At 36.2% G+C, this 25790-nt stretch overlaps 1 protein-coding gene across 3 annotated transcripts in view; it reads right to left on the bottom strand.

Moving 5' to 3' along the window:
* KCNH8 (potassium voltage-gated channel subfamily H member 8) overlaps positions 1–25790 on the bottom strand; it is a 207044-nt gene that overhangs the window by 3981 nt on the left and 177273 nt on the right. For all 3 annotated transcript variants that reach the window (XM_068935379.1, XM_009676395.2, XM_068935380.1), the window contains 4 exons: positions 13735–13773; positions 11645–11997; positions 7504–7610; positions 6314–6390 (listed from right to left, as the gene is read on the bottom strand). In XM_068935379.1, the coding sequence (XP_068791480.1) occupies positions 6314–6390; positions 7504–7610; positions 11645–11997; positions 13735–13773 (576 nt within the window). The remainder of the gene's footprint in view (positions 1–6313; positions 6391–7503; positions 7611–11644; positions 11998–13734; positions 13774–25790) is intronic.

The raw sequence follows: 25790 nt of genomic DNA, 5'->3' as shown, positions 1-25790 counted from the left end.
CAAACTGCAATGATAATAGTAATTCTATGGCTCTTCATAGCTGTATGTGGATGTTGCTTTCAGGTTAGGAGAATCAGGACCAGTCACAGTGTCACCGTGATGGTGGTATATAAAAAAGTTTGGAAATTGCTGCTTCAAGGACTTCAGAAACTTTCAGAGGCAAACTCTGACTGGCTTGCTACTGACTTTGAGAGTCATTGTGAATCAGGAAAGTTCCAGGTGGTTGGGAGAAGAGGAAAAAATGAATGTCTACTGTTGAAAGAAATAATGAGGAGTCGTATGTGATCCTAGTGGTGATATCAGGGAAAACTATTAAGCAAACAATTTCTATAACCCTCTAACAAAATAGTTAAGAGAACAGACAACATAAACTTATCAGGAGTAAATCACAGCAAAACAATCTAATTCTCCTCTTCAACTGAATAAGTGGCTCTATAGATAAGAAACTGTAGATACATCTTGTCAAAAGACTACTGGGAAGTTATCATCCGCATGACATTCTCCTAAGCCAACAAAAAAAATATGACCCAATGTAATCACTGTGAATTGGATGCACACCTGATTGGAATGGTTTACGATCAATGGTTTGCTGTCATTCTGGGAGGACATTTCAAATCAGTCTTTTTAGAGGCCTGTCCTAACCTGTTTTTATTCTATGTTTATATTTAATGGCTAAATGGAGTTCACATTCACTTTTAAATATCACTAAGATGAAATTCAACAAAGATAAATGTTAAATATTGCTTTTGAAGAGAAAATGTCAGAGGTATGAGTATAAATATAAAATAAGGAATAACTGCCTATGTAGAGTATTATAGAAAAGGGTCTAGGGAATTTCATTAAATCACAGGCTGCATGCATTAATCATGCTCCTAGGATATATCAACAGCAATTTTTTTTTTTTTAAACTGGACACAGGAAGTGGCTTCTAGCCTCTAATAATTGATTAGGCTTATGTAACGTAAGATCACATACTTTATTTGAGTTTTAAAAGTTCTGAACAGATTAAAGACCATCCAAAGGAAAATGTTGCCAAGGAAGAGTCCTAAAAGATGTGAAGAGTAAAGAAAGACTGAGGGAATTTGGTTTGCTGAGATGTGCTGGAAAAGTAATTTTACAGTGCAAATTCTTTTTAGAAAGAGAGTGTGGCAACTAGCTTTTTCTTATGTCTCTTAAACATAGGAGAAATAATGGTGAGTCTACATGTCAGAGATTTACATTTAGATATTAGAAAAACAGACCTTTTTGATAGAGGTTTTGAAATGCCTGTTAGAGAGTTAACTGGATAATGGTTGTTTCCTACCATGGTGTAGCAATACCTTTTTATTCAAAACTTAAGTCAGCTTCTTTTGCATAGTCAATTTTTACACTTCCTTGCTTCCTCTCTTGATTCCTTTAAGTGTCTGAGATGCCTTTCCACTAAGGAAAAGTGCAGAAGAGCTACCACAGTGTGTAGGCCCTATGTATGCCTTAGGTCCCACTTAATTAACGTAAGCTTTAGAGCATCAGCCATTTTTAATCTTCATCTGTCAACAACCATTAAGCTAACATTAAAAGAAAAAAAACATTAGTCTAGAGAGAACTCTACAGTCATCATATTACAAGAGCAGAATGGGAGACAAAAGCAACGAAGTCAGAGTTGCTAGGAAATGTCAATATTAGAATGAAAATATTTGTTGTACAAACAGTAGAGAAAAGGATGGGTTCGCTTTGTGTTAGTGGTCTAGAAAAAACTCTTTGTTTTTTCACAACTTTGAGATTTTAACTATATAAAAAAATATAAAATGGGTAGAACAGTCATTTTTCATCATTAATAAATGACATTAATTTTTGCCACACTTATCTTGGATTCAAGGATGTTTTTTACAGCAAACTATGGGGATAGCCTTATTGAAAAATCATTTTTCTCATGTGCTAGTGCAGTTATGAACTTGTTAAAGAAAATATTTTGAATTATTGCAAGGCATATGAGTTCTAAAGCTACAAATTCAACATTCTCAGTACATTCCCTATGTAAAACTGTAGGAGTGATCAAATTCTTTACCAAATTTCTTTGGTTGGCATTGATTATAAAATTACAATTTCCATCCTGTGTATGAATTTAGTGTTAAGAAATCTGTTTTCCTTAAGAAGAATATGTTTTTTTTCCCTCTCCTCAGAGAAGAATGATTTTGATTTTTTTTTTTAGCAGCTAGAAGTTGATGGAGAGATGTTTAAAATATTCTCATTACAAAATTTCTTTAAGTGATGTGGAAAATAAATGTATTTAGGAATGTTCATTTTGTTGGATGAATCTCTTCCACAAAAGAGTAAAATATCCTTTTGAATGCATTTTCACTGATCTGAATTAAGTGCCTAACGCTTAGAGTATTTTAAGCACTTGCAGCTAGAAAACTAAATTTAAAAATAGCTGAGTTTCCGCCAACTGTTCCAATGTGCAGCTAAATAGAAGGTAATTTTCTAGTGCAAAACTTGGCCAAATTCCTTGTGTTTATTTTTTCAGCTGAATGGGAGAAATAGTTTATAGGTCTGTGAATACTCTGATCAAGATACTGATTTACATATTGCAGTTGTGGGCAGATGTGGTAAAATATGAAATGAGCCCTTTCCCCCCTCCAATGCCTAATTTAAGCAATGCCTCGTTCTTGGTATTTGCTGTTTATAAATATCAATGCTTATAAATACAAATCCATGTTTCTGGATAATGTTTGGACATCTGAGACCATCTCTACAAGGGCAAAAGCAGAGCCACGTTTGTGCTCTGGGCTGACCAGACAAGCTGTGGTCTGGAGGCCTGATAGCCACAACAGTGTAGCTCTGCTTCTGACTGTTGTTCTTAGCTTTAACTAATGCTGCTGTGTGGTTAATACAGCTATGTGGTGTGGCTCAAGAGCTGAGTCAAGCATGGAAAGAACAGGGGACATGAGAAGAAAGAAAAACCTGAGTCAGTTTGCATGCCCTGCTGTAGCTATGTCCTGTGTATCTGAGCACAAGAATCATGTCTCTGTATATTTGAATGAGGAGTTACATGTACACTTGCTTACCCTGCAAATTATGAGAGAAATAGAATGACTAAAATTTGGATATTTTTGCATAGTTTAACTTGGATACATTTTAAATGATCCAGATTTAGTTGTTGCACATGGAATCAAAATGGAAGTATTTCCGTGCTCTTTTCATGTAAGTTGCATTGAAATGATACAGAACTAAATATGTAGTAGGATACAGACAATGACAAAGGGGTAGGCAGTGTAGTAATGTAAACTTTTGGCCATCTGAGTATCTCAGAAAACTAGGAAGTATTTTTTACTAGGCTCCTTAGTTTATTTCAGTGGTTATGTATGATTGTATCAGAGAAATGCCTCTGAAAAAAATGCTGAATATTTACATACATACTCATCTGATCAGTCTTCAGAGAAATAAATTGGAAGAACTGCACTGGGTTTCTATAGTACCACAAAAGAAAGATGCACACCTGTAAGATAGAGCACTGTCTTAAATTCTCACTCGACCTAATCTGGAGCAGGCCTTTGAATCTGCCAGCTCAGAAAATGTGCCATGCTGTTGGGTCACTTAATCTTGAAACTGTTGCTTACATAACTGCATGTTTACAGGAGTGAGAACTTGAACCATAACTCTCTCACCTAGTGCTGAACTATAATCAAAGTCATTCATTTTTATGTTCGGTGAATATCTAGACTAAGTGGAACAGCTTTCACGGGGAGATAGCAAGTAGTCCTATTCCACTCCGCCCTGCAGTAGCAAACAGGAGGGAAAGTCCTGGTTACCAGCTTGGTTCTCATTCAGGCTGAAACTGAAAAGTGAGGTTAGGGGAGGGAATGAAGAAGCTGGGTAACCAGCTGAGCAGTCACAATAGGAATAGGAATCTGGGACATGTTGAAGTTTCTCTCACTTTATGTAAGAAAGAAGCTTTGCTGGCTTTGGTGCCCAGCTCCAGGAGAAGCACTGTTATCTGAGGATCTTTAGAAGAAATATGTGCCTCTGTTATCCCTAAAGTTAATACCTAATGAACTTCAAGAAGTTGAATTAAGGCTGAAACCTCTTCTCCTCAGTGAACTATCTTTTGTTAGTTCCTTTCTTAGGTATCTGAACTTCCCTTTGGATTATATAGTGAATGTCGTACAACTAAAATGTGGCCAAGAACTCCAGTGCTTTTCTAAGCTTTTGTACATTTAGCTGTGGGATAGGCTCTTTTCTTTCCTTTGCTAACAGCAGACTGTATTGAATGTCTAAATGGGAAAACGTGTCTGTTTTCCCTCAATAAACAGCTGAAAGAGTTTTTACCTCACTAGTGAACTGTTGTAATGCAATTGCCTTTCTAGAAAGCAGTTATTTTTCCATTTGTTGATTGACTTTTGATCTCCACTGGAAAATGTATTAATGATGACATTTGCTGCTGCTGGCTGCTTGTGACCTGTTTTCTCACGTTTTCTTTTTTAAAAAGGGGCTGCATGTCTTGACAGAGAAGTTCAATTTCTACGTCTGCTAGTATTTTAACTACTGTTGGCAGTCTGCTGTAGTGTCAGTCATAATCTTCCATTAATGGCCACCAAGTGACTGAAATGCAGAAGCACAGGCTCTGCTAGCACTACAGTCTACACTAGCAGAACCAAGCTAGTGTAGTCCAGCAAGGCTACTCAAAGGCTCCTTTGGGTAGGTATCAGATCATCAGTTTGGAAACTCCTAGGTGCACATTTGAGTACATGGATACATGGCCTTGTAAAATTGGCAGTTAAGGAGCCTTCTGAGGACCCAGCTTCAGTGTAGATTTTGATCCGTGGGCAAGCTTGGAGGATACTCATCCGCCTCTTTGGGAGCAGATCCCAGAATGTTACCTTATAAGTCTAAATCAACATCAGCTAATATAGTAGTCCCTTATGCTTCTTTTATGTCCTAGTCCAATTTTGTTCCATATTTTATACCTATGCACTGTCACATTAGCTTGAGATTACTCACGTATATAAATGTATTTATACTTAATAACGTTGCTTAGGCAGAATATAGAATACTATTTTCTTTGCTAAGGGGCTTCTCCAAAAGAAAACAAACAACATTATGACCTTGTAAACTAGAGAATACACCTTCCAAGTAGCGTAAGGCATCAAAAGCAATCTTCATTGTAAACATACTAGTATTTACACTGGTGAAGTAATTTGTGAAGTTAAGATAAATCAACTGAATTGATGAAATAATCAATTCAACTGTTGCAGAATGTAGACCTTTAATAGAAAACTATCTACTGGATTTATTTTTCCCCCTGGATATGCATTCTTAGCACGTCCCAAACATACCTGAGTATCATCATGGTATAGATGATTTTGCACATTATCAATGAAAGATGCCAACAGGGCATGGAGTAAATTGATCTTACAGATACTATGAAGTTAAATATAGGTGTTGCTTTAGGATCCAGTATCCTTTTTAGATTAGGTGTGTTTTCTACAGTGTAGGGTTTTCTACAGACATTTGTGCAGCTTCCTTATGAAGTTCTATAATTATACCTTTCTCTGCTCTGTCTAAATAGTAAGTATACCTTTATCCAGAAGTTTATCATTACAATGCTATTTTGTCTCATCTGCTTACATTATCGTTAATGTCACTTTATCACTAAACAAGCTAGATGTAAATCAATGCAGGTGTTGCCAAAAGATGTCTAAACTCACTAAGCACTTATTCTTTTACTTCAAGTTCTAAGTAGTTAGTGTTCTGCTTATGTGCAGACCCTAATCTGTCACAGTGTGCAAATGAATTGCCTTGCACACAAACCTGAGTTTATGTGCAAGACATAAGCAACTCCAGAAGTTGGTGGTACTCTTTTAAAATCTCCTAGAGAGTTCCATCCACTTACTTGCGGGACTGCTAGCATCTGCTGAACAGATATATGATTTGAAATGTGTGCTGTAAATTTGAATGTGATTGGATTGCATTTTTTTTTTCAAGCACATTCTGAAAAAACAGTGTTGCCAAAAAAAAGAAATTAGGAAAATGGTGCTGGGGGAAGGAATGAGAGGAAAGACATATGGAAGAGAAGAAATCCTAAAGAAATTAGATACACTAGCTATGCTAACCTAACTTTAAATTATTTTTTAGCTGCAGCACTTGACACAAACTTTTAGGTAACTTTTCTGTAGCAAACTACTCCAGGAAAGAGTTAAAACCCCCCAACCTTCCTGAATTTAAGAACCCTATCCAGTTTTGCAAGCTCAAAAGCACATTTATTAGACTCACAAATTTTCTTATATTTTCCTAGCATTCCTAGAATCATTGTTAATCCCTCCTCCCATCCCCTTACCTCATTATTAAGCCTACTGATCTGCTGTTTGGTCTCTTCTGCTTTGATAACAAGCACAGCAGCACCAATTTCAGCCTCTGAAAATAATTCAAATGCATGTTAAATTTTAAGAGAAGTATAACAACCTGGAATTAGCAGTGCCTAGTTTTTGCTTGGATCAAATGAAAGTAAAATCTTGTGTTTATGCTCCGCGTAGAATGTGTAGGAAAGGTGTGAATGAGGTAAGCAGTGCTGCTCTCTTCAGTCTCAAACTGAAAGGACCAAGAACAACAACCCTGGTACCAGTGATGTGACATCTCAACAGTTGTGCTATTTTTTTCAAATCATACACATGAATGTAAACTCTTATTATAATTTTTCTGTTTTGCTTCAAGAGGAACTGAAGTATCCTCATGGCCTCTGTGCCAAAGGCATATAACTATGAGAACTGTTCGCTCATCAAAGAGGAGAGGCTGGAAACAATCTGAGCTATGCAGGTTATGTCACTTAAGCACTAGTCCACTGTGTTTTCTCCCCTCTCCTCCCACACATGGTGTGTGTGTGTGTGTTTTGGTTTTTTGGTTTTGTTTTTTCCTTTCAGCCTTTTGTGTTCCTCTGTGCTGCTATTTCATCAGCCTTTTCAGAGGGCAGGTCATTTAAGGCTGCCTAAAACCTCTTGCTATTCATGCTTTTACTCCCAAAAGGAGCCATGTGAGGAGGAGTGTTTTTCACTTTTTAAAAAGCACGATGATCCAAGCTCACCCCCCTCCCCCCACCGCCCCAGTAAATATCTTTTTAACAAAAATTAGGAGTCAAGTTTGCATCAGGCTCTTTGTGAATTATTTTTTCATTTGATATTGAATTTTGCCATGTGTTGAGTACGTTCTGTGCCTAGAGGTCTGGGAGTATCAGACTCATGGGTGATCCTACAGTATTATGCGGTTAAATATAATGCAGGAGAATACAAAAATCCTTGCAGGCCGTTTATCATGATGAGCTGTTAGCAGGAAAAGGACAAGTGGCCTATGGACCTTGTTGTATTTTTTTCTATAGTGGCCAGTGTGAATGGTACTGAAAGCATAGTTACATGTTAAATCCATTTATGCCACTTGTGAGGAATTATCCTTCTAAGAACCAAATAAGCAAAGGAGAGCAAATAGCAGTTATGGAAGCTGTTTTCTCTATAGAGTGATTTCTCAGACAACACTCACCTCCAATTGTAGGAGATACCCTGGATTCCTGCCTGAGCTGATCAGAGCTGAAGTCAAAGGTTTGGCTTTCCTCATTACGATTTCCATCTTCAATCCCATCAACAATTCTGGAGAAAGTAGTAAGGGGAGTGATAGAGCTTTTAAGTAGTTCCATAAACATCACATTCATAATTATATTCTCAAAATTACTCCTAAGAGGTAAATTTTTAAGTAATAGTGAATTTTGCACTACACTAAGTTTAGAGAAATATAAGAACTGTTAAGTTGATATAACTTCTTGTAAGTCACTAAAGATTAAATTTACTTTTGGAGGAAAGAACATGAGGCCAAACATAATTAACCAGAGTTTTCAAAACTATCATAACTTTTGCAGTATATACTGGGCCCTAGTAGAACTTATATTGAATATAAATATAGTTTGTTTTTCATTTCTAAAATAATCTGTTGCTATTCTTCTTTCTTCTACACAAACTAAGTATGCTTCACTGTGCTGCTATGAAATATAAAACTCCCTGCATGCAACAGTTAGGCTCTTAATTTAGACTTACTTTTTATTTAAGCAGAGCCTAAACCTGGACTACTAGATTTATCAGTATGTCTCTATACACCGCAGTCAGAAGTGTTGTTGCCACACAGATAGCTACTCTTAAATTAGGTTAAAACTAACTAGCTTGTGCAGAGCAGTTTTGTATGCGGGATGAATACAGAAAGGTATGTCTAGACCCAGCCTGCAATATCACAGTTGCATTAGTATGAGTAGCTGATCTAACTAGAAGCAGCATTTTTCAGTTATTTCTACTCATGCGTTGCAGCTGACCTCCAATTTGCAGTGTCACAAAATCCAAAGAAAAACATTGAAGCATTTTATACCATAAGCAAGCCCTGCATACCAAGAATAGAAAATTATAATCAATCACACATACATGTCAATAAACATAAATTATAACAAGAACTATTCATAATAATATATTTTTATTAATTTTAATTAGTACTATAAAGAGAATAATTTACTTCCTACTGTTTTACAATCAATTTCATTGACTTTAAAAAGAGTTAATTGACAGAAGTGAAGCATCACTTTCTTGTTTTGTACACACCTTAGATTCAGAATTTGCTTTCCATTAGGCAGGGGATTTAAAAACTAATGTGGAAGGGCTAGATCAGACAGTTCTTGGCCTTTCCGCTAATACAGGCAATGGTGATGGTTTTGTAATGATGGAAATTAGACTTTCCATTGAATAAGGATAGGATATTCTCAGACAAACCTCTTGACTGGAAATATTTGAATAAAGGAAGAATAAATAACACACAGACATCTGTGATGGATTTGGTTTGAAAGACCCATGTAAATTTGTGACCTCCACGCACATACAATATATTCTTGCCCCTCTAGCCCTTTGTGCAGGTTTGGGATCCTGTGTCTTGTCTGAGTGACTGTGACGTGAGCTGTATGCTATTAGATTTCACTCTAATCTAACCAGCCTCTGGTAGGAGATGGGACTCAAATGTGATGCTTTGACAACACTGGACTATACGGTTACCTGCAACTGAAAATCTGAATGATTACTTTATTTGGGATTTGCTATCAAACCTGTTTAATGTCATCTGGCTTCACTGCTTCAGAAAGCAAATTTGTAAACCAACCATTTTGTAGACATTTCTCATTATGTAAAATGTTAACATTTTAACTACCTTTAAAGTACACAGGAGAAAACCTATTCAGACATGACTTGGAATTTATAGCAGCTCTGTCCTTTAAAGTGTTTCAAGATACAAACTAAAAAGACACCATATTACAAAAATAGCTGGTTCTGGAAATCCACAAGACAGGGTTCTAGTTGGTAAATGTGTAGTAGGGAAGATTTATTTTTATAAGAACAATTGGAATAGGGAGATACCTAATTTGGTCAATTGAAAATATGGGTGGAAAAATGTTACCAGTAAATCACACTCCTTTATTCATTAGCTATTGTTCAGCCCTGAATTTTCTCCTGAAGGCAAAAATCTAAACTCCTAAATGAACGAACGCACAAACAAAATCAGAAACGATTAACATGTGACCTATCCAGTTGGTTGGGGCTAGAGTACACTCATCCATGTGGGTCTGAGCAGATTCAAATGCATAAACACCTCTTTCCAAGCCTGCCTTTATTCTCAGTTGTACACTATGGTAGGATAGGAACAGACCTACTCCTTCCTTTTTGAAACTCTTCTTCCCAGTCACTTTTTAGGTCCTCCATATGAAGTAGACTATGACTTCCCAGAAGTTAGGATGTTGGCTTCTATTCCTTAATCCAAGGACTATTTCAATATTTTAACGAGACTCCGTGCATCTGCTCTGTTGCCTTTACTACAATATACAAGCAATTAATCTGAAGTGTCAATAAAAAATTCTGGTTGGCTTACTCCAGGAAACTTGCACACTGGAGGAAGTTACTTAAGAATACAAAATGCAATTCTCTTGAAAAGGTGAGCATCCCAATGGCACTGACTGGACATTTCACTTCAAACCAATTTCTTGCCACCCCCTTACTTAGACTGCTGTCCAAGAGCACACAAAAATGAGGACCATAACTAAGATCTTATTTTCTCTTTAATACTTACTGAAAATATGTTTAAGGCTTTAAAATTTTTTTAACCTGTTGTTACTTTCATTGTTCTATATTTTGGTAAATAATATGAAAGTATTTGGACGGGAAAGTCAAACTCTCAAAAACCTGTACATTATAAGCCAGCGTCCCAGCCTACTAAAAAGAATATCCTGCAGTTAAAAATGGAAATAATAATAATAATAATGTACATAACAAAACTTGTTCCACATTTGCTCTGGCAGCGTTGGGTGCCAAAGTCGGGCTGTATATGTTCAGATCTGTAAAGAACGAAAATTGCATTTCAATGGAAAATATGAAAGATATCTTTTCCCCGAATTACCACTTGTTTTGCAAATGATAATGACCTTTAGTCATAGCTGACCTGAAACAAATTCATGAGAGAGCTACAAAAGAAATATTTTCCATTAAACATTTCACTTCTGCTACTGTAGAAGCCAGTTTTCCACATGTTTATTTCCTGTATGTATTGGCAAAACAAGAATTGGCTTGTTACCTGCTCCTATCTGAAATGTGGCTATACTGATCAAATAGATGATGAAGGAGAAAGATTGCTTTATAGTTTTCTGCATGTAACTTTTACCATCACATCCTTAGGGACTAGTGTCTTGACAGAACTAAATAAATATTGGTCAAGCTGTGGCTGTGTCATGTTTGCAATGCCAGGTTGCTGAAACTACTACTCTGCTCCTAGTAAACAAAGGAAGTTTTTGAAAACGTAGAATATTTCAAATTACAGAAACCAAAACTTGATCTGAAACAGCAACTGCTGCAGTTCCTCATATGTCAGGGAAGTGATTGCCATTTCTATAAAGAACTAGTCCCAAAATTCTTTGTTTGTTAACAATCAATGATTATATTGCAGCAATCTGAAAGTAAATTACATAAATCACGTCACTGGTAAAAAAATAAAATATTTAAAATTATCCACTACTAGTATCACAATAAGCCGTTATATGACTTTTGTTTATGTCATAATTCACAACAAAATAGATTTTTCTCAACTGTGTAGTTACTTTCTACATGACTTCTATCATCATGTTTCCTTTCTTTAAGTTTAAAAATCCCTGAATATTTTCTAAAATTGCTAGGCAATAGTTTTCCATTAGCATCCTCTATGCCAGTAATTTTTGGGTTTGCACAGCTATGCTCTATTATTATCTACTTACTTTCTAAATTGCTTTCCCTCTGGTGGACTCAGAATGCTTCACAGTGCTACTATGGAGATATATATTATTACAGATGGACAAAATGATGCAATAAAGCCAGACTATGCAAATAAGTCACACATTTTCATAATTGCTGAATACCTCCCCTTTTTACTGATAGAAATGCGTTATCTTGCAATAACGTTTGAAAGTCATAAAATTCTGCGGAGGACTTTTCCTTCTCTGCGGGACTCATGAAATGTTGACATTTCAGGAAAGTATAAACTAATAAGAAAATAAAGAAAATATTTTATAATATTAGCACCACCATTTTCTAGTAAAAGTTATATAGTAAGGAAGAAAATAACCATTCATAACTATTACCTTGGGCTGAGGTCTGGTGGACCACTGATGTTCAGTGCTGAAAGGTGTAATTTAAGGTTTTTCTCTTTCTTTTTGGAGTGGTAATAGAGCTCAGTTTCATGTTTGGTTCTTGAAGGATTTGAACTACAAGCACGGATGGGTGAGTGAAAGGGCACAGTTCCTGAGGCCAGCTGTTTCAAGTTTCTTCCTAGGTAGTTCTTATTGCTTCCAGCCTTCTTCTGTTGAGAGGACGTTGTGCTTCTCGTATGGATTGGTGAAAGGGAGCTACTGTCGTCTTCTCCTTCCTCATCCTCTTCATCTTCCACAATTGATGCGAGTCTCTTGTTGATATTTCCATTTCCCTTGAGCTCTGTCTAAAATAGCAAATAATTCATGTTAACATAAAGTTCAGAGCCTGATACTGCAGGAACGTGATTTCTTTTAATGTTCAGACTGGAACAAAACCAGATCGACTCTAGCTTTCAGTTCTCATTAGAACTAGGGCTCTTTTGGAACTCTGCTGTTATTTGTCCCTTCAGCTGTGGAGATATATACATATATATATTTTTTTTTATATGTGTGTGTATATATACAAATACGTATATACACACACAGAGAAAGACATAAATACATTAAACATTGTAAACATCTAGTAACGTTTCCAGTGAGCTCACTACAACATATTAAGCCATGTGCTTGAATAGTTAAATCTTGCTTTACTGAGGGAATTATTTCTCCTGAATGTAACACTCAGATTCCTGGTGCATTAAGGGAAAGCACTGAGCCTGGTAATTCATGTAATTTCACGTTTTCATGCAGAGCCATTTATAACATGTAAATCACATTTATATGGGTTCAGTTTGTGTAAGCTGAGAGATCTGTCCACTGTCCCAGCAGACGTTTCAGTCACAATGACTAAGAAAGACAAAGAAGCTATCTGGGCTCAAAGTCCCATTAATACACTAATTAGTGTGAGAGTGTCAACTTTGGAACCAAGCCATCAAAAGTGGAGTTACATCTATTTAAAAGATATGCACTGTAGATGAATGATATTGTGCACAAGGCAATTTAGACGGCCTAGAGAGGGTTTTATTCTTGATGTACTAAGTAAAGCACAGCCTAAGAGCACAATGTATTGTTTGTTATTGTTTCATGGTTACAAAATACATTGGCTGTGAAAGTGGAGATATACCAACGTGGAGATCATTTTAGGATCAGGCCATAACTTAAAATAATCCCATTTACTCGCATGGTACAACTTAATGGCAAAGGGAGTAAAGCACAACCATGTTCTAAATCAAATCACAAACTCCACACATCTCAGTGAACAGGACAGCCAAATGCAGCTTCATGTTTTCCGAAAAGGTTGCTATTTATTTATTTATTTAACAGGCTATTCCTCGCAATCTTTTTAGCTTCATTGAAGAGGTGAAGCACTGTTAACTTCACAAACCAAACCTGCTACTAAGAGCTTTCACAGTCCAATTTCCCAAATTCAGGCCAAATTACATTGGCTGGGTGAAAATACAGGTTTGGAGAATTTATCCAAATATTCTGAGCTCCTCTTGGTGTCTGTCTTAATATTTTGCAGCATAAGTTTGATTTTCCTGAGTACTACTGCATTTTCACTGAGTGAATGCTTTTCTGTTTGTAACCACTGAGCAGATGCAATGAATTAGGTTCTTTCAATCTGAGATGTGTGAAAAGGTTAAAAATTTAAAACAATGGCAAAAGATCTGTCTGTATAAAATATAATAGCAGCCCTGTTGTCAACTACAATACTCAAATGTAGGCTAACATGATGAACAGGACTTGGCTCTGATGCAGCCTGTACTCTGCAGCGAACAAGCTTTAGCTATATTCTAAACTTTGGCTTGAGTAAGCATGTATTTAAAATGCAGGTGCTCTGGTAGGCTATCCAAATCCAGCACCTGGAAGAAAAGATGCTACACCATTTGTCATATAAAATGGACAGTGCTACAACTGTCTGCAGGATTCTATTTAAAGGCTCATTCTGAAACCACTAAAGTCTCTTGGAGACTTTCCACCTTTGCTCTGGCCATTCTGTGCACAGTGTCAAGCTTGGCGTATTTAAAATGCGATTAACATACCTGAGATAGCGTAGACTTGTTTGATAATTTTGATATTACCTGAAAAAACAAAACAAAGCAGTGGATACGTGCATCTGCATGGTATTGGCTTCCAAGAACATACAAACGTCTAAACTAAAATATTTCTGTTGACACAAGAAAAGAAATTCATGGCACAACAGCTGTATTAAATTAAATGGCAACATAGCACCAAAGCTAATGATACTGCTTGGAAATAGATGCTGGCAGAACAAAGTTATAGCTGAATAGATTTTGGTTTTCCTTTCATTAAAAAAGAAAAATAGAGCAAAGAAGAAAAAAAGAATTTCCTGCAAAAATAACATTTTTACATTAGTAAAAAGTTGGATTAACGCTCCAAACCTGCGAGTGAATGTAGGTGGGTGAACTGTGTGCCTGGGGTGCTCAGTGTTGCTGTGATGGAATCCCATGCAGGAACAGCGCTCTGCTTTGCCGCTGCCTCTGTGGATTTGGCTCCTGTGCCAGTCTAGTGCTAATAGCTACATGATCAAACTGTAGCATAAGTCCCTAAGTCTTCACTTCAGGGATTTTTTTCAAAGCCAGTAATGCAACTGAAGCAAGTAGGACCAGCACAAAACTATGGGAGAGAAGTGCTAACAGGTATTAAATTACAAGAAATTTTCCCTTCTTGGATTAAATAAAAAACAAAATAAAAAGGAAAAATCATGTAAGTTTAATGTGTCACTACTCACAGTAGAATCTGCAGGAGCTGCTGAATACTGGGTTATAGGCACATTCTGCTGTTTATTTAGCTGTCTACATCCTGTCCACAGGCAAGTTTCAGACAGTCCAAGTGCCAAATTTATAAGAATAGTTCAGTCCACGAGCTAGAATTTTCAGAAGTGATTTTTCAGCTTTTATGTTCCTAAGGTTCTCATATCAAGATATATGCACCTAACATCCACCAATTTAAAATTCATTGCACCAGCTTATTTATCTCCAAACTCACGTAGACAAGACTGTGCCTTTGTGGAAGTCTCTGGGACTTCCAAGTTATGTAAAAGTCTTCAGAAAACCTAAATACACAAATTTTAGGAACACATTTAGAAAACATCATTCAGTTCTTTTTTTCAGTTCACAGATCTTTCAGATTATCCTGAAAACTGTTTTGCAATTGCTCATAAAAATAAGGGTATTAATAGTGGTATAATATATGAATGTATATTTTACCAATATTTAATTTTGTGTAACAGAAATCCTACTCCACATCTGCCAAGCCAGTAGCAGGTGTATCCATAAATTTAGCAATAACACTCACCAGACTGCCAAACGGAACAACTGCAATAATTAAGCTATGTAAATAAAATAACTGCTGTGTTCTTCCTGAGGTTGGTAAAGTAATAGACTATATTAGCAGAGGAGCTAACCTCAGACGTTGAAATCTGCCAGTGTGCATTGTAATCTATGCCAATTGAAGAATCCTTCAAGCCCTGTCCTCCAAGATTTGGGAGAAAAGGAAACAGGGAACGTACTAAAATACTGAAGCTTTAAAAATTAGAGTTAGGCAATACTTACGGCCCAGTTTGGACATATGTTTAATTAGATTAATTTACAATAGTGCTCAGAATTGCGGGGGCTTCAGTTTGTTTGGCTTCTAGGCACAGGTGCAGTATAAATGTTAAATAGCAGTATTAATTAAAACTCCAATCACAAACATTAGCAACTTGACAAAAAAGACCTCAGAAAATATGAATTTGCTTGCTGGAGTCTTCAGAAGGGACTTTTTGCTTGTACTTTTTCATATGGGTAAAGATCTTTCTCCTCACTTGATATATATATATTTTTTTCTCATGAGTATGTACGTTAATTTGGATTTCACATCTTAAAAACAGAGAAAAAAAAAATCACTATATGGGCGTCTCCTGGAGATGCTTCCCCACTGCCCTGCTGGGTTCTCATGCTTTCTGCTCCGCAGGTCCCAGGCAGTGCTTCCTGGCAGCCCACCTCCCTGACCTCCAGGACTGCTGCCCTGCCAGCAAGCAGAGTAGCAGCAACGTCTGTTCTCCTCTGCTGTCTGTATTTGCTGGTAGCTGAAGCAGGGAGAATCTGCCTGGAGAGGAAATGGGGTCAGTGGCAGCCCAAGCCGTGCATTGCCTTAGGACCTTACCAGCAGAAAGGTGAAAGGGATAAGGGTTTCTGAAGGCACGATGCTTTCTGCACTGTGGGGAAGGAGGATCCTTAAGAGGAAGGTGGCATAAGAGAAGGACAGGGATGAGCAGAGACCACGTGACTTAAGACACGTTTCCTCAGACTTTCTTCTTTCATTTCCCCTAATTCTTGAACCCCTTCTGAGGAGTAGAAACAGCTTCAGTCTGGATACACTGATACCTTTTGATAGTCTCTGTGCCTATAAACCATCTCCTCCATATCGTGGAAACCACAAGAAATAATATTTTAATTGCTTCTATATTAATACACGGCAACTGCACTTATTACTTGTAACTTTGAACATTGTGTCCTTTGTACATAAAACTGAGGCCTGAACTTTATGGCTTGGCAGTTTAAAAATTAGTGAAAGAAACTATAATTAAACCGTAACCAGGCAGAGTTCCCAAGAGTTAACCCTTCCTAATCTCTTCCAGCAACTCCCTCCTTGCTCGCTCGCTCGCTCTCTCTCTCTCTCACTGAAAAAACACCATTCTCAAAGAGAAAAAGAAAAGATATACACAAGCACATGGAAAAACCCTGTAAAGCCAGGACATTTCAAGACTTAACCATACACATAGTTTCACTTCTCTACAAAGGCTGTATCAGAGGAAAGAATTATGTGTGGAAATGAGGAATTGTCCTAGTTTCTGTCTGCTAAAACTTTTTGTTTAGATCAACAGACTTTTATAGACTTCTTTAAAATGCTTTTTGTCTTATGTAAAAAGAGAGTGGATACAAAATGTCTCTCATAATGATCTTTCAAAGGGAAGTAGTAGTTTTACAGGGAAGGAGTATCTTAAAGGATTAGGGCAGCTGGAAGAAAAACATAGCTATTTTCCCTATCATGCATAAGGAAAAGAATGACTGATGTTAGCATGAGTTTAAAGGACCTAATTCAATTTTTACTTTCAGCCCTGATGTCTCTTTGTATCTTGTAAAATCAACCATTAAAATTAATTTCACAAGATAAAACAATAATAGAGCAAGTACCAAAAGCAGAATCATATCAATTTCTTCTTATCATTGTTCAATATGTTAATATATGAAGCTTAAAAATGTAGTAATCTTTTTCATTGCTTATTACAAGCACAAAAAGGGCGTTTTTATACCTGAAAACACTGGTGGTTTGCTATCAAAAGACAGTGATCTGAAGATGATTTTTCCAGGGCCAAGGGACAGTAGCCTTTAATAGAATTTCTAAGGGAAACTGTAGCCAAACTAAGTCATGAATTAAAATAATAAAATTATAAAAGGACAAATAGGGAGGTACAACTAAATTACAGGGTAAACCAGAAAAAGTCCAGGTAGGTAAATCTGTGTTTGTCAGACTCAAAAGAATGTTATCAGCTTTTACTGGCTTGATTCCTATTGCCCTCATATCACTGTTCCTGAGAGGTAGAAAGAAAACAGAAATATAATTTCACTGATTTGTTTGTAAGCCTAGGATCCAAAAATATATGAATAATGCTTTGCATCTGAGGGGTGAAAAGGGTAAAATATTGTTTCATGAAAGGATTTGAAATCAAGCTAGAATATTAATGTTCTTAGTTAGCATTTGGAAACAAACAGACAAAAAAACTGTTTAGGAGCACTAGCAGTATGGGGGGAACAGAACACATGCCATATGTTCTGTTCTTTGCAAACTTACTGTATGGTAATGGAAAAGACATGAGCACATAACAAGGGATTACTGTGCTACTGAAAAGCTTAATGCCTCACATGTGTTCAGCCCTCAGTTTTTCATAATCAGGAAGTTTTTCAATGAAATATCACAAATCCTGTAAATCACAGACCACTGACAAAGGAATTCTGAAGAGTCTCTTAGGTCAAATTCGATTGTTTTACATCTACATCTAGTGATTACACTTTCTGTAATTGATGAGCTTGCCCCTTTATTTTCTCAGATTCCTTCTTATCTCTTTTCCTTACCTACTGGACAAATAAAGAAAATAGACATATTCTGTGTATGCAGATGCTTTTGCCATTCTCTGATCCATTTTACAGCATACAGTACACTGAATGAGCAGCAAAAGTCAAACAACAGATCTATTACCACTATTTAATTCTAGGTCATCAATAATGGTGAATTGCCATGATCTTTGCAGCCTTCTATTAAGTCATTATCCTACATCATCCCTATTTTCCGAACAAATTATTATAGCTTGTGGAGTTAGTCCAAGTATTTAAAAACTGGCTGGGTGTGATTGACTTTGGATAAGCTTTTTTGTGATTGAGTATCTTTTTGGATTCAGATTTCTCATGTGAGCGTTTATATTCAGGCATTTAAAGTTTGCATTTCGTATATTTCTTTAAAATCTGGAGGATAATTTCACTGGATTCATTAAGAAAAATGTTCACTTTTACTTTGATTGTTTTACTAATAATATGGGATCTATTGCATTTCTTATTAAAAAGGTAAATATGTCACTGAAACAAAAATTAAACTCTCTGTCCCTTGCCCCAGTCAATAATTGAATCAGTGGTAAATGTGGTTGGTACAATTTGTCATTTCTCCTTCTGTATTCTTACCCATCCCACCTCCTCCCCCCAGACGAAAGTAGGAATTGTTAAAATGGACAGCAGACCTGGCATGGTTATATATTGTCTGGCAGGTAGCACTTTTGGAATGGCTTACAGGTCAAATTAGACAAAAAATATTGTGAAGAGAACTTGTCAATATTCATACTGTTTGAACACAGTCACGACAAAAGACTCTGATAAAAATTTACATCATATCAGTAGAAATTACAACAAATGCTAACACCCTTCAAAGCAATAAAACTAAAAATCCTTCCTCTTTCCTGCAAATACTCAGGAATATACTTAGCTTTATGAAATTCTGGGTCACACCAGCTCGTAAATGTTTGCAGGACTGGAAGTTTGGATTGATATCTGATTAGAGTTCTCAATCCAAGGCCATAGAAACTGTGCAAGAGTTGCTTCTATTTTTAAACTGTTAGCTTTATAATAAAATAAAAGTTTGAAGTTTTATTTATGTTTAAAAAATAGGACTATACTAAACCTATCAAAATAAGTCTCTTCTTTAAGCTAGAATTAAAAAAATCTTTCTAAAGTTCTTTGACCTACCTTCCTTTACAAGTGCATTGAAAGGAAAAGCAAAAAAGATTTCAGAACAGCTATGTGGAAGTTTCACCATCCCTGAATCTTATTCCCTTCCATTCCAGCACCAAAAACTGATGCCTGTAGGTTTTCACGCATGTAGTTTTTCATACAGTTTTCATTGCCTTCTGGACTGCATATCCACTGGTCCTATATGCCCATGAGGCAATGCCTAAATGCATTCCAGTTCTTGCTCACATTCATTTTCTTTCATATAAACTAGTCCTGCTTTCTATTACTTTTACAAGAAACAGACTGGAAACAAGAACAAGAGTTTCGGATTGGGCCTTAAGCCTATTTAGCTGGTTGCTATACATAGTCAAAAGAGAGATGTGAACACGGATAGCTGAGCGGGGGGGGGAAGGCAACAGAAATTTGATTCAAACTAAGCATGGCTGTAAACAAAAGCCTTTCCAATACTACTTCTGGCACCATCTCCAAAGTAATAATTTCATAATATAAGCCTCTGCAGAAGGGTTACAAAGCCAAAGCATCCCATGAAAATGATCCAGCAATAAGTCTTGACATGTCTAAAGGATTGTGCCATCTGTGCAAGACATAGTTTTGCTAATGACAACTAAAATCCACCTCAGAGTCCTGAACAATCAGAAAAAATGCCAGAGTTAACACAGATAAATAATGATTTCAGAAAAGGCAGAAGGAACTGCCAATGACTGATTTAAAATAAAATTGATTAATTAATAGCACAGTGCTTTTCACTCAAAAGAGTTCTCTCAGACCTTTTTACCCTATGTATATATTGCCATTCTAGAAGCAACACCACCAATGACCTTTACTATTTAGACCAAAAATACAACTTGTGCAATTAAACGGTGCATTCAGAAATTCTATTTCACCTTTAGATTGGGATTCTTCTTCTTGGGTCTGTGGGTTACTACTGGGATTGCCACCCTTTTCATAAACTTGTCTTTCATGCATGCAGCAGAGGACCTCTATTTTATACACAAAACAGCATCTGCAAAAGCATAGTGTCACCTTGGGATGTTAATTCAGTTCTTGCTCAGGGTACTGCATGCAAGGAAGTAACGCATCTTTTTTGGAGAAACAGCACAGGAAACATTGGATTAGAAAGGCCTATTGTTAAATGGTCAGTGCTTGACTATTTCTGATATTTCTCTCGTCAAACTAAAGATCTGAGGAAAGTGTTCCAATTAGCTAATTAGCAAACATGGCTTTCAGGTGATGCTTCTAATCCATTTGCAGAATAGGCTTAAAACAAGGCTCCCTGAGAAAGTATCCAATAATAACAACACAACAATCATCCAAGGTATGGAGTTCCTATGAAATAAAGCTTTGCTTTCTGTTAAAATGTCTCATTTTCTCCCTTCCCCTAATCTATGTACAATATTGTTAGTATAGTAATTATGGTATTTATCACAGCATTCAAAAAGTAATCTATATGTCTTAGGTAAGAGCTGAATTTTCAGAAGGGCTCTAGTTACAGTTATGTAGGTAGCTTCTCTAGCTTTGGTTTTACTGAATGAAGGTATAATAAGAAGAAAAAGGAAAATATTCTAATATATTTAGTTTTAGGTAACTAAAACCGTAGATCACACTTACACATAAATGAAATACCTTCTTCATTTCTGCATGCTTTAATATCTTTGAGGAGAGGGGTGGGTACAGATGACCTTCAGAGGTTCTTCCAGCCTCAACTGTTCTATGATTCCATGCTTCTCTGATCTTTAAAAAAATGTACTTAAAAATGTTACCAATTCCATAAAATTGGAACATAGAATGGATACTTGTATCCATGTAGAATGCCTACTTGATATGTAGGTTGCTCTGATTACAGACGGCTTGCTCAAAGACCAGACCATGTTGTAATTTCACACATTGCAGCATATAGTCTGAGGTTATAATAGCCATGCAAGTGCTACAGGAACTTTACCATATAAGCTAGTCTGGCATGGTCATGGCATTTCAAAGGCACTCTGATGCTTCACAACTAGTGTTCTTCTAGAAAATTTTCTGGTAATTACTCTAATTTTCTTCATAAATTGGTTTTATCTTACACAGGATAGGTTACTGAAGAATGCTTCCAATTTTAGGCCACTTACCGATCTTTAATGTATCAATGTGAAATAAATGTAAACACCAAAAAAGCCTCTCTAATATAATTCCATTGTAAAGTACAAGACTTATAAGGGTTAGTTTTATTTTTCCAATTTTTCCAATGCAGAAACAAAGATATAATACTAATATTATAAAAGTTATATAATCATATTTTCCCTAGCCACTGTGAAGCATATTGGCAAAAGTCATGTAGTATCCTTGTGTAATTGAAATAGAAATGGTTAGATTCCAAGGAAGTACTCTTTGATAGCCAAGAGGTTTTTTTCTGGCTAAAATTCTGTTTGGCACAGTGTTTTATACCCTTCTCATACCACGTTCTAAAAACATCAATAAGCTGCTTTAATATCCTGGACTTTTTCTACATGTAACTCTCTGGTTAAGCTTTATAATCTGATGCAGAATGCAATAATCCCAGGAAGTGAAATGAATGAGAATGCAGAGCGCTCAAAATGCCTCAAAAGCTAAAATTAGAAGTAAAGTTTTGTCACTTATTTAAACATTTTAATTCTAATTACAATTAAAATTGTTCATATTTTTCTAGAAAGCGCTAAAGTCCAATTGTGAAAATTGTAATTTTTTTACATATATATATATATATACATATATACATATATATATACATATGCATGTAATAGTCTTATTGCAAATAATGTCTAAATAATGATCATAATTCCTATCTGTTAAGCCATTCGCAAGAGGAAGAGAGTGCCCACAGGGACTGGCATTTTAAGGTGGGTCACATACATGTAGTACGGTTCCAGACAAAACTCAGTGGATCATTGTCCCCTTCAACTTCCTGCAGCACTCATCCTTACAGCCCATCCTCTATTCATTTTAGGCTTAAAATAAAAGACTTGTAACACAGAGAGAAGTTACGGAAAACAATACTAAATAGTTGAAAAGATGATCTAAAGCATCAATAAGTCATGGTGAGATGGCTCTTATAACAAATATCACCACAGAGCAGAAGAATAACAACAAAAAAAGGCAAAAAAGGAGACCACAGGTGGCTGTCATTCTTTTCAACAATATTTAGAATGACTGAAGATTAAAAAAATGAGATGGGAACATACCAGGAAAAAACTTCATTAGTTAAGGATACTCAGGAAGAAAAGGAAAAGGCCACTAAGACTGAAAGAGAAAAGATATACCAGTCTGCCCCTTTTGAATTGTGTGTTTCTTATGGCATTATTTCTCAGTGCTTATACCATACTGAAGGCTATATTAGAAACATGACAGTGAGATAAATATCTTGAGCGGTGCTCAGTGAGATGATGGCTCAAAGCTAACGCACATCATGCTTACCAGTGACTGCAAATAAAAAAAACTTTATGAGCTAGAAGGCACCAAAAAGGGGTGAAACCGAGTTTGCACTATAGCTCCAGATACCCTCTTTCCCCTGCTGAGTGAAGCAGGTAATTGCCAGGTTAAAGAAGCAGAGGAAGGACTGGTTGTAAAATGTACAGGGAGGAGAATATTATGGCATTGTGGCAAAGCCAGTTTGCTGAAACTAGTATCCAATTTAAATAGCCAAAGCTCCATCAAAACATGCTTAGTGTCATGAATATGGGTAGAAGAGCTGTGAAATCTCTTGCAAGGAGCCAGATGAAAAGGTCTATTCCCAAACTGTTTCTCATTCATTTCAAATTGGAAACAAAGTATAAAATAGGTGAAAGAACAGCTTTTTTGTTTTTGTTTTTTTTTAAAAACAAAATGGTCATGTGTCCTTCTACAGCTGTATGACCTTGCTACTTTTTGTTCCATAGAAATATAGCGAGGTTATGTGAGTATTGCCTACCTCAGCAACAGGGATATTTATTTTGGAAAAGGAAGTGAAGGGGAAAGTGGAGGGGGAAAAAAGAGAGAAGAAAGAGGAATAAATAGAAGAAAGAAAGAGAAGGAAAGAGGAACAAAAAAGAAAAAAAGGAAAAAAAAAAAAGGTGTTCCCAGAAGCGTAGAAGAAAAATTAAATCTGAGCTGCTTATAAAGTGTGAGAGAACAGCATCTCACAGTAGCACTGATTGCAGAGTAGGCCATGCATGCAGGCAGCCAGGAAACCTATTCTAATGAACACATCAGGAGTCATGTTTCAAAGCCAATTACATGTTCATAATTTTAAAGTGATTTTAGTTTTTGATAGTGTGAGGAGCACATTCATTCCTATACTATACCCATTGAGAAGATGAGAGTATTGCAGAGCCCATCTCATACAAAAAGAGATAAAGGAGAAAGGAGAACAGAGTGCCTGGCAGGCAGGAAGCAGTGGATGTACAGTGGTCAGTCACTTAGGATCGCTAATAGAACAATGGGATTTTGTTCTATGTGACTGCCAAGTGCACATGGACAAAAGAGAAAGATAATAATCAGGAATATTTGAGTTTCTTCAGAATAATAACATGGATAAAACATTAGGACTTCTGTTGCTTTGGGCGTTTTTTCACTTCTGTATTTCACTTGTAGTAGTGATTGTACAGAAGCACAAAAAATGCTACTGCATGAGGGTCTCTCATTTTGCTGAATTTATACCTATTATGCTACAGACATCAAGCACAGACGTCAAGTACCAGTGATACTACAGTTACACCTACAGTAATAATACATGATCTGCTGAAGGTGGGGTTATTAACTACATGCAAGTTTGTTTAAAAATGACAAGTTTTCCTAAAGGTATCAATCTACACTCATAGATGTCAAAGAAGGGGCTTTTTGCCTTATTTAAGTAGTCACCCCTTTCTATATAGCTGCTGGGCAATGTGGCAATATCAGCTGCCCTAATAAAAGATGGGTGGGATTATTTGGAAATCTTTCATGAAAATTATTTATTATGGAAAATATTTATTATTCTCCAGTGTACAGGATAAGGTATGATCTAGGCTGTAGTGGAAGAATTATGACAAAGTGTAGCAGTGTAGTAAGAGCTGTTTTAGAACCTAGTCCTTCAAGATTTCATTATAAACACATAGGTAATATCCAAGAAATTAGTAGATTTCTGACATCCTGAAAGTTGAAGACATGTCTAAGTAATTATGTGACTGAAGTTTTTATTTGCAACACTTGCCAAAATTAAAAGCAACTATTTCCAAAAAAGCATCCTTGTTATTTTTTCCATAGTATCTATAGAACTGCAACTAGGATAACTCTGATCTATTTGTTTAAAACAAGATCCTATTCATTATGCAGACAATAAAGAGGTACTAAAGTTAGAAAAAACATTCTGTTTCCACGGTTTGTGAATAATAGACAATTAAATATGTAACAGATAGAATTCCTTCTGAGTTATTACTTTATTGGAAAACAGCACTCCAATTCAACAGGCCTATATTAGAATAACTAGAAAAATCATACCTGAAGAGGCAAGAATGAATTTATATCAAATAAATATTGTACAGACTGAATAGGAAGACTTTTAGCTCAACTTTGTGCTTGCACTCAAAATGTTTTTTTACTATCCATTTGTCTGCCTACAGGAACAAAACCACTAGTTAGCACAAAAAAAAAAAAGTCTAGAAATAAACAGATCTAAAAATAAAGTGGGATACATGTGTGTGCTTTTAAAATGAGTGCTTAATGCTTAGTTGGAATGGGCTAGAAAGTTCAACTTATTTTTGAGTAGAATCTGTAGATATTTTCCTTCCCAAATTATGTCCTCTATTTTATGCTACAGAGGCTTTAGAGCTGTTTTCACCTTCAAGAACAATAGGTTTGGCCTGCTGTCAGGTTTGCCAGTGGGAAAGGAGGGGTTACCCCTGTAATGTGTGTTGCATTGCTAATAGCAACCAGAGTTTGCTGTATTATACAGCTTGTTATATTAAAAAAATCGTTAAAGTTTAATAAGTTCTACATACCAGCATCTCAGAAGGACAAGAATTAAATCCCATTTTTCAGACAATGCCTTTCTGGGGAAAAAATCACTTTGTTTTTATTGCTTTTTGGTTGCATTTTTAAACTTTCTTATTTTTTATTATCTTTTTATTTTTATATTTTATTTTTATAATCAAGGAACCTGGCAGGGAGACTCAATGTTCCCAACAGAGGAAGAATCTACCACCTTTTTAGTGCAGTCTCTGTCATTATGTTTCATTTATACTGTGCATACACACCAAGGAATCAGTCCTTCTCCCTATTTCAGAGAGACAGTATTTCATTTTAAAGAGGATAGCCTCTCTTCCTTCAGGGAAGGGGAAGGGAAGCTCTCTGTAAGAGGCAGGGCACTACTTTTAATGCTATGTAAGAAAAACTCGTTCCTATTAATTACCTATACTGTCAGCAAAGATAGATTTTTGAGTCTTCAGGAATATCATTTTTCCTTTTAGAAAAAGACACATATTGATAATGCCCTAGCAAGTCAAAGATTATGCCTTCATGCTTTGAGTCTTCCTTTGGGACTTCATTACAGCTTGAGGGATCCATAGGTGTCAAGGAGGCCCCTTGGACTTTTACCACTCAGGCTGTACCCAGCCTTTTTTTTTTTTAAATAGATGAATAATGATTTAGACACTGTAGGCACATTTGTATAGACAGAAGAAATAATCAGTAACAAAATCACAGAATCACAGAATGGCCAAGGTTGGAAGGGACCTCTGGAGATCATCTACAACAATAAGTTGTTACCAAGCTCACAAAGATATTTCACAAATATTTACCTATCCTAAGTTTCTCATAGCATAGTTCAG

The sequence above is a fragment of the Struthio camelus genome, chromosome 2, assembly GCF_040807025.1.
Source record: "Struthio camelus isolate bStrCam1 chromosome 2, bStrCam1.hap1, whole genome shotgun sequence".
Classification (NCBI taxonomy): Eukaryota; Metazoa; Chordata; class Aves; order Struthioniformes; family Struthionidae; genus Struthio; species Struthio camelus.
Note: the sequence above shows the minus strand (reverse complement) of the source record. Positions and strands in the feature narration are given on the sequence as shown.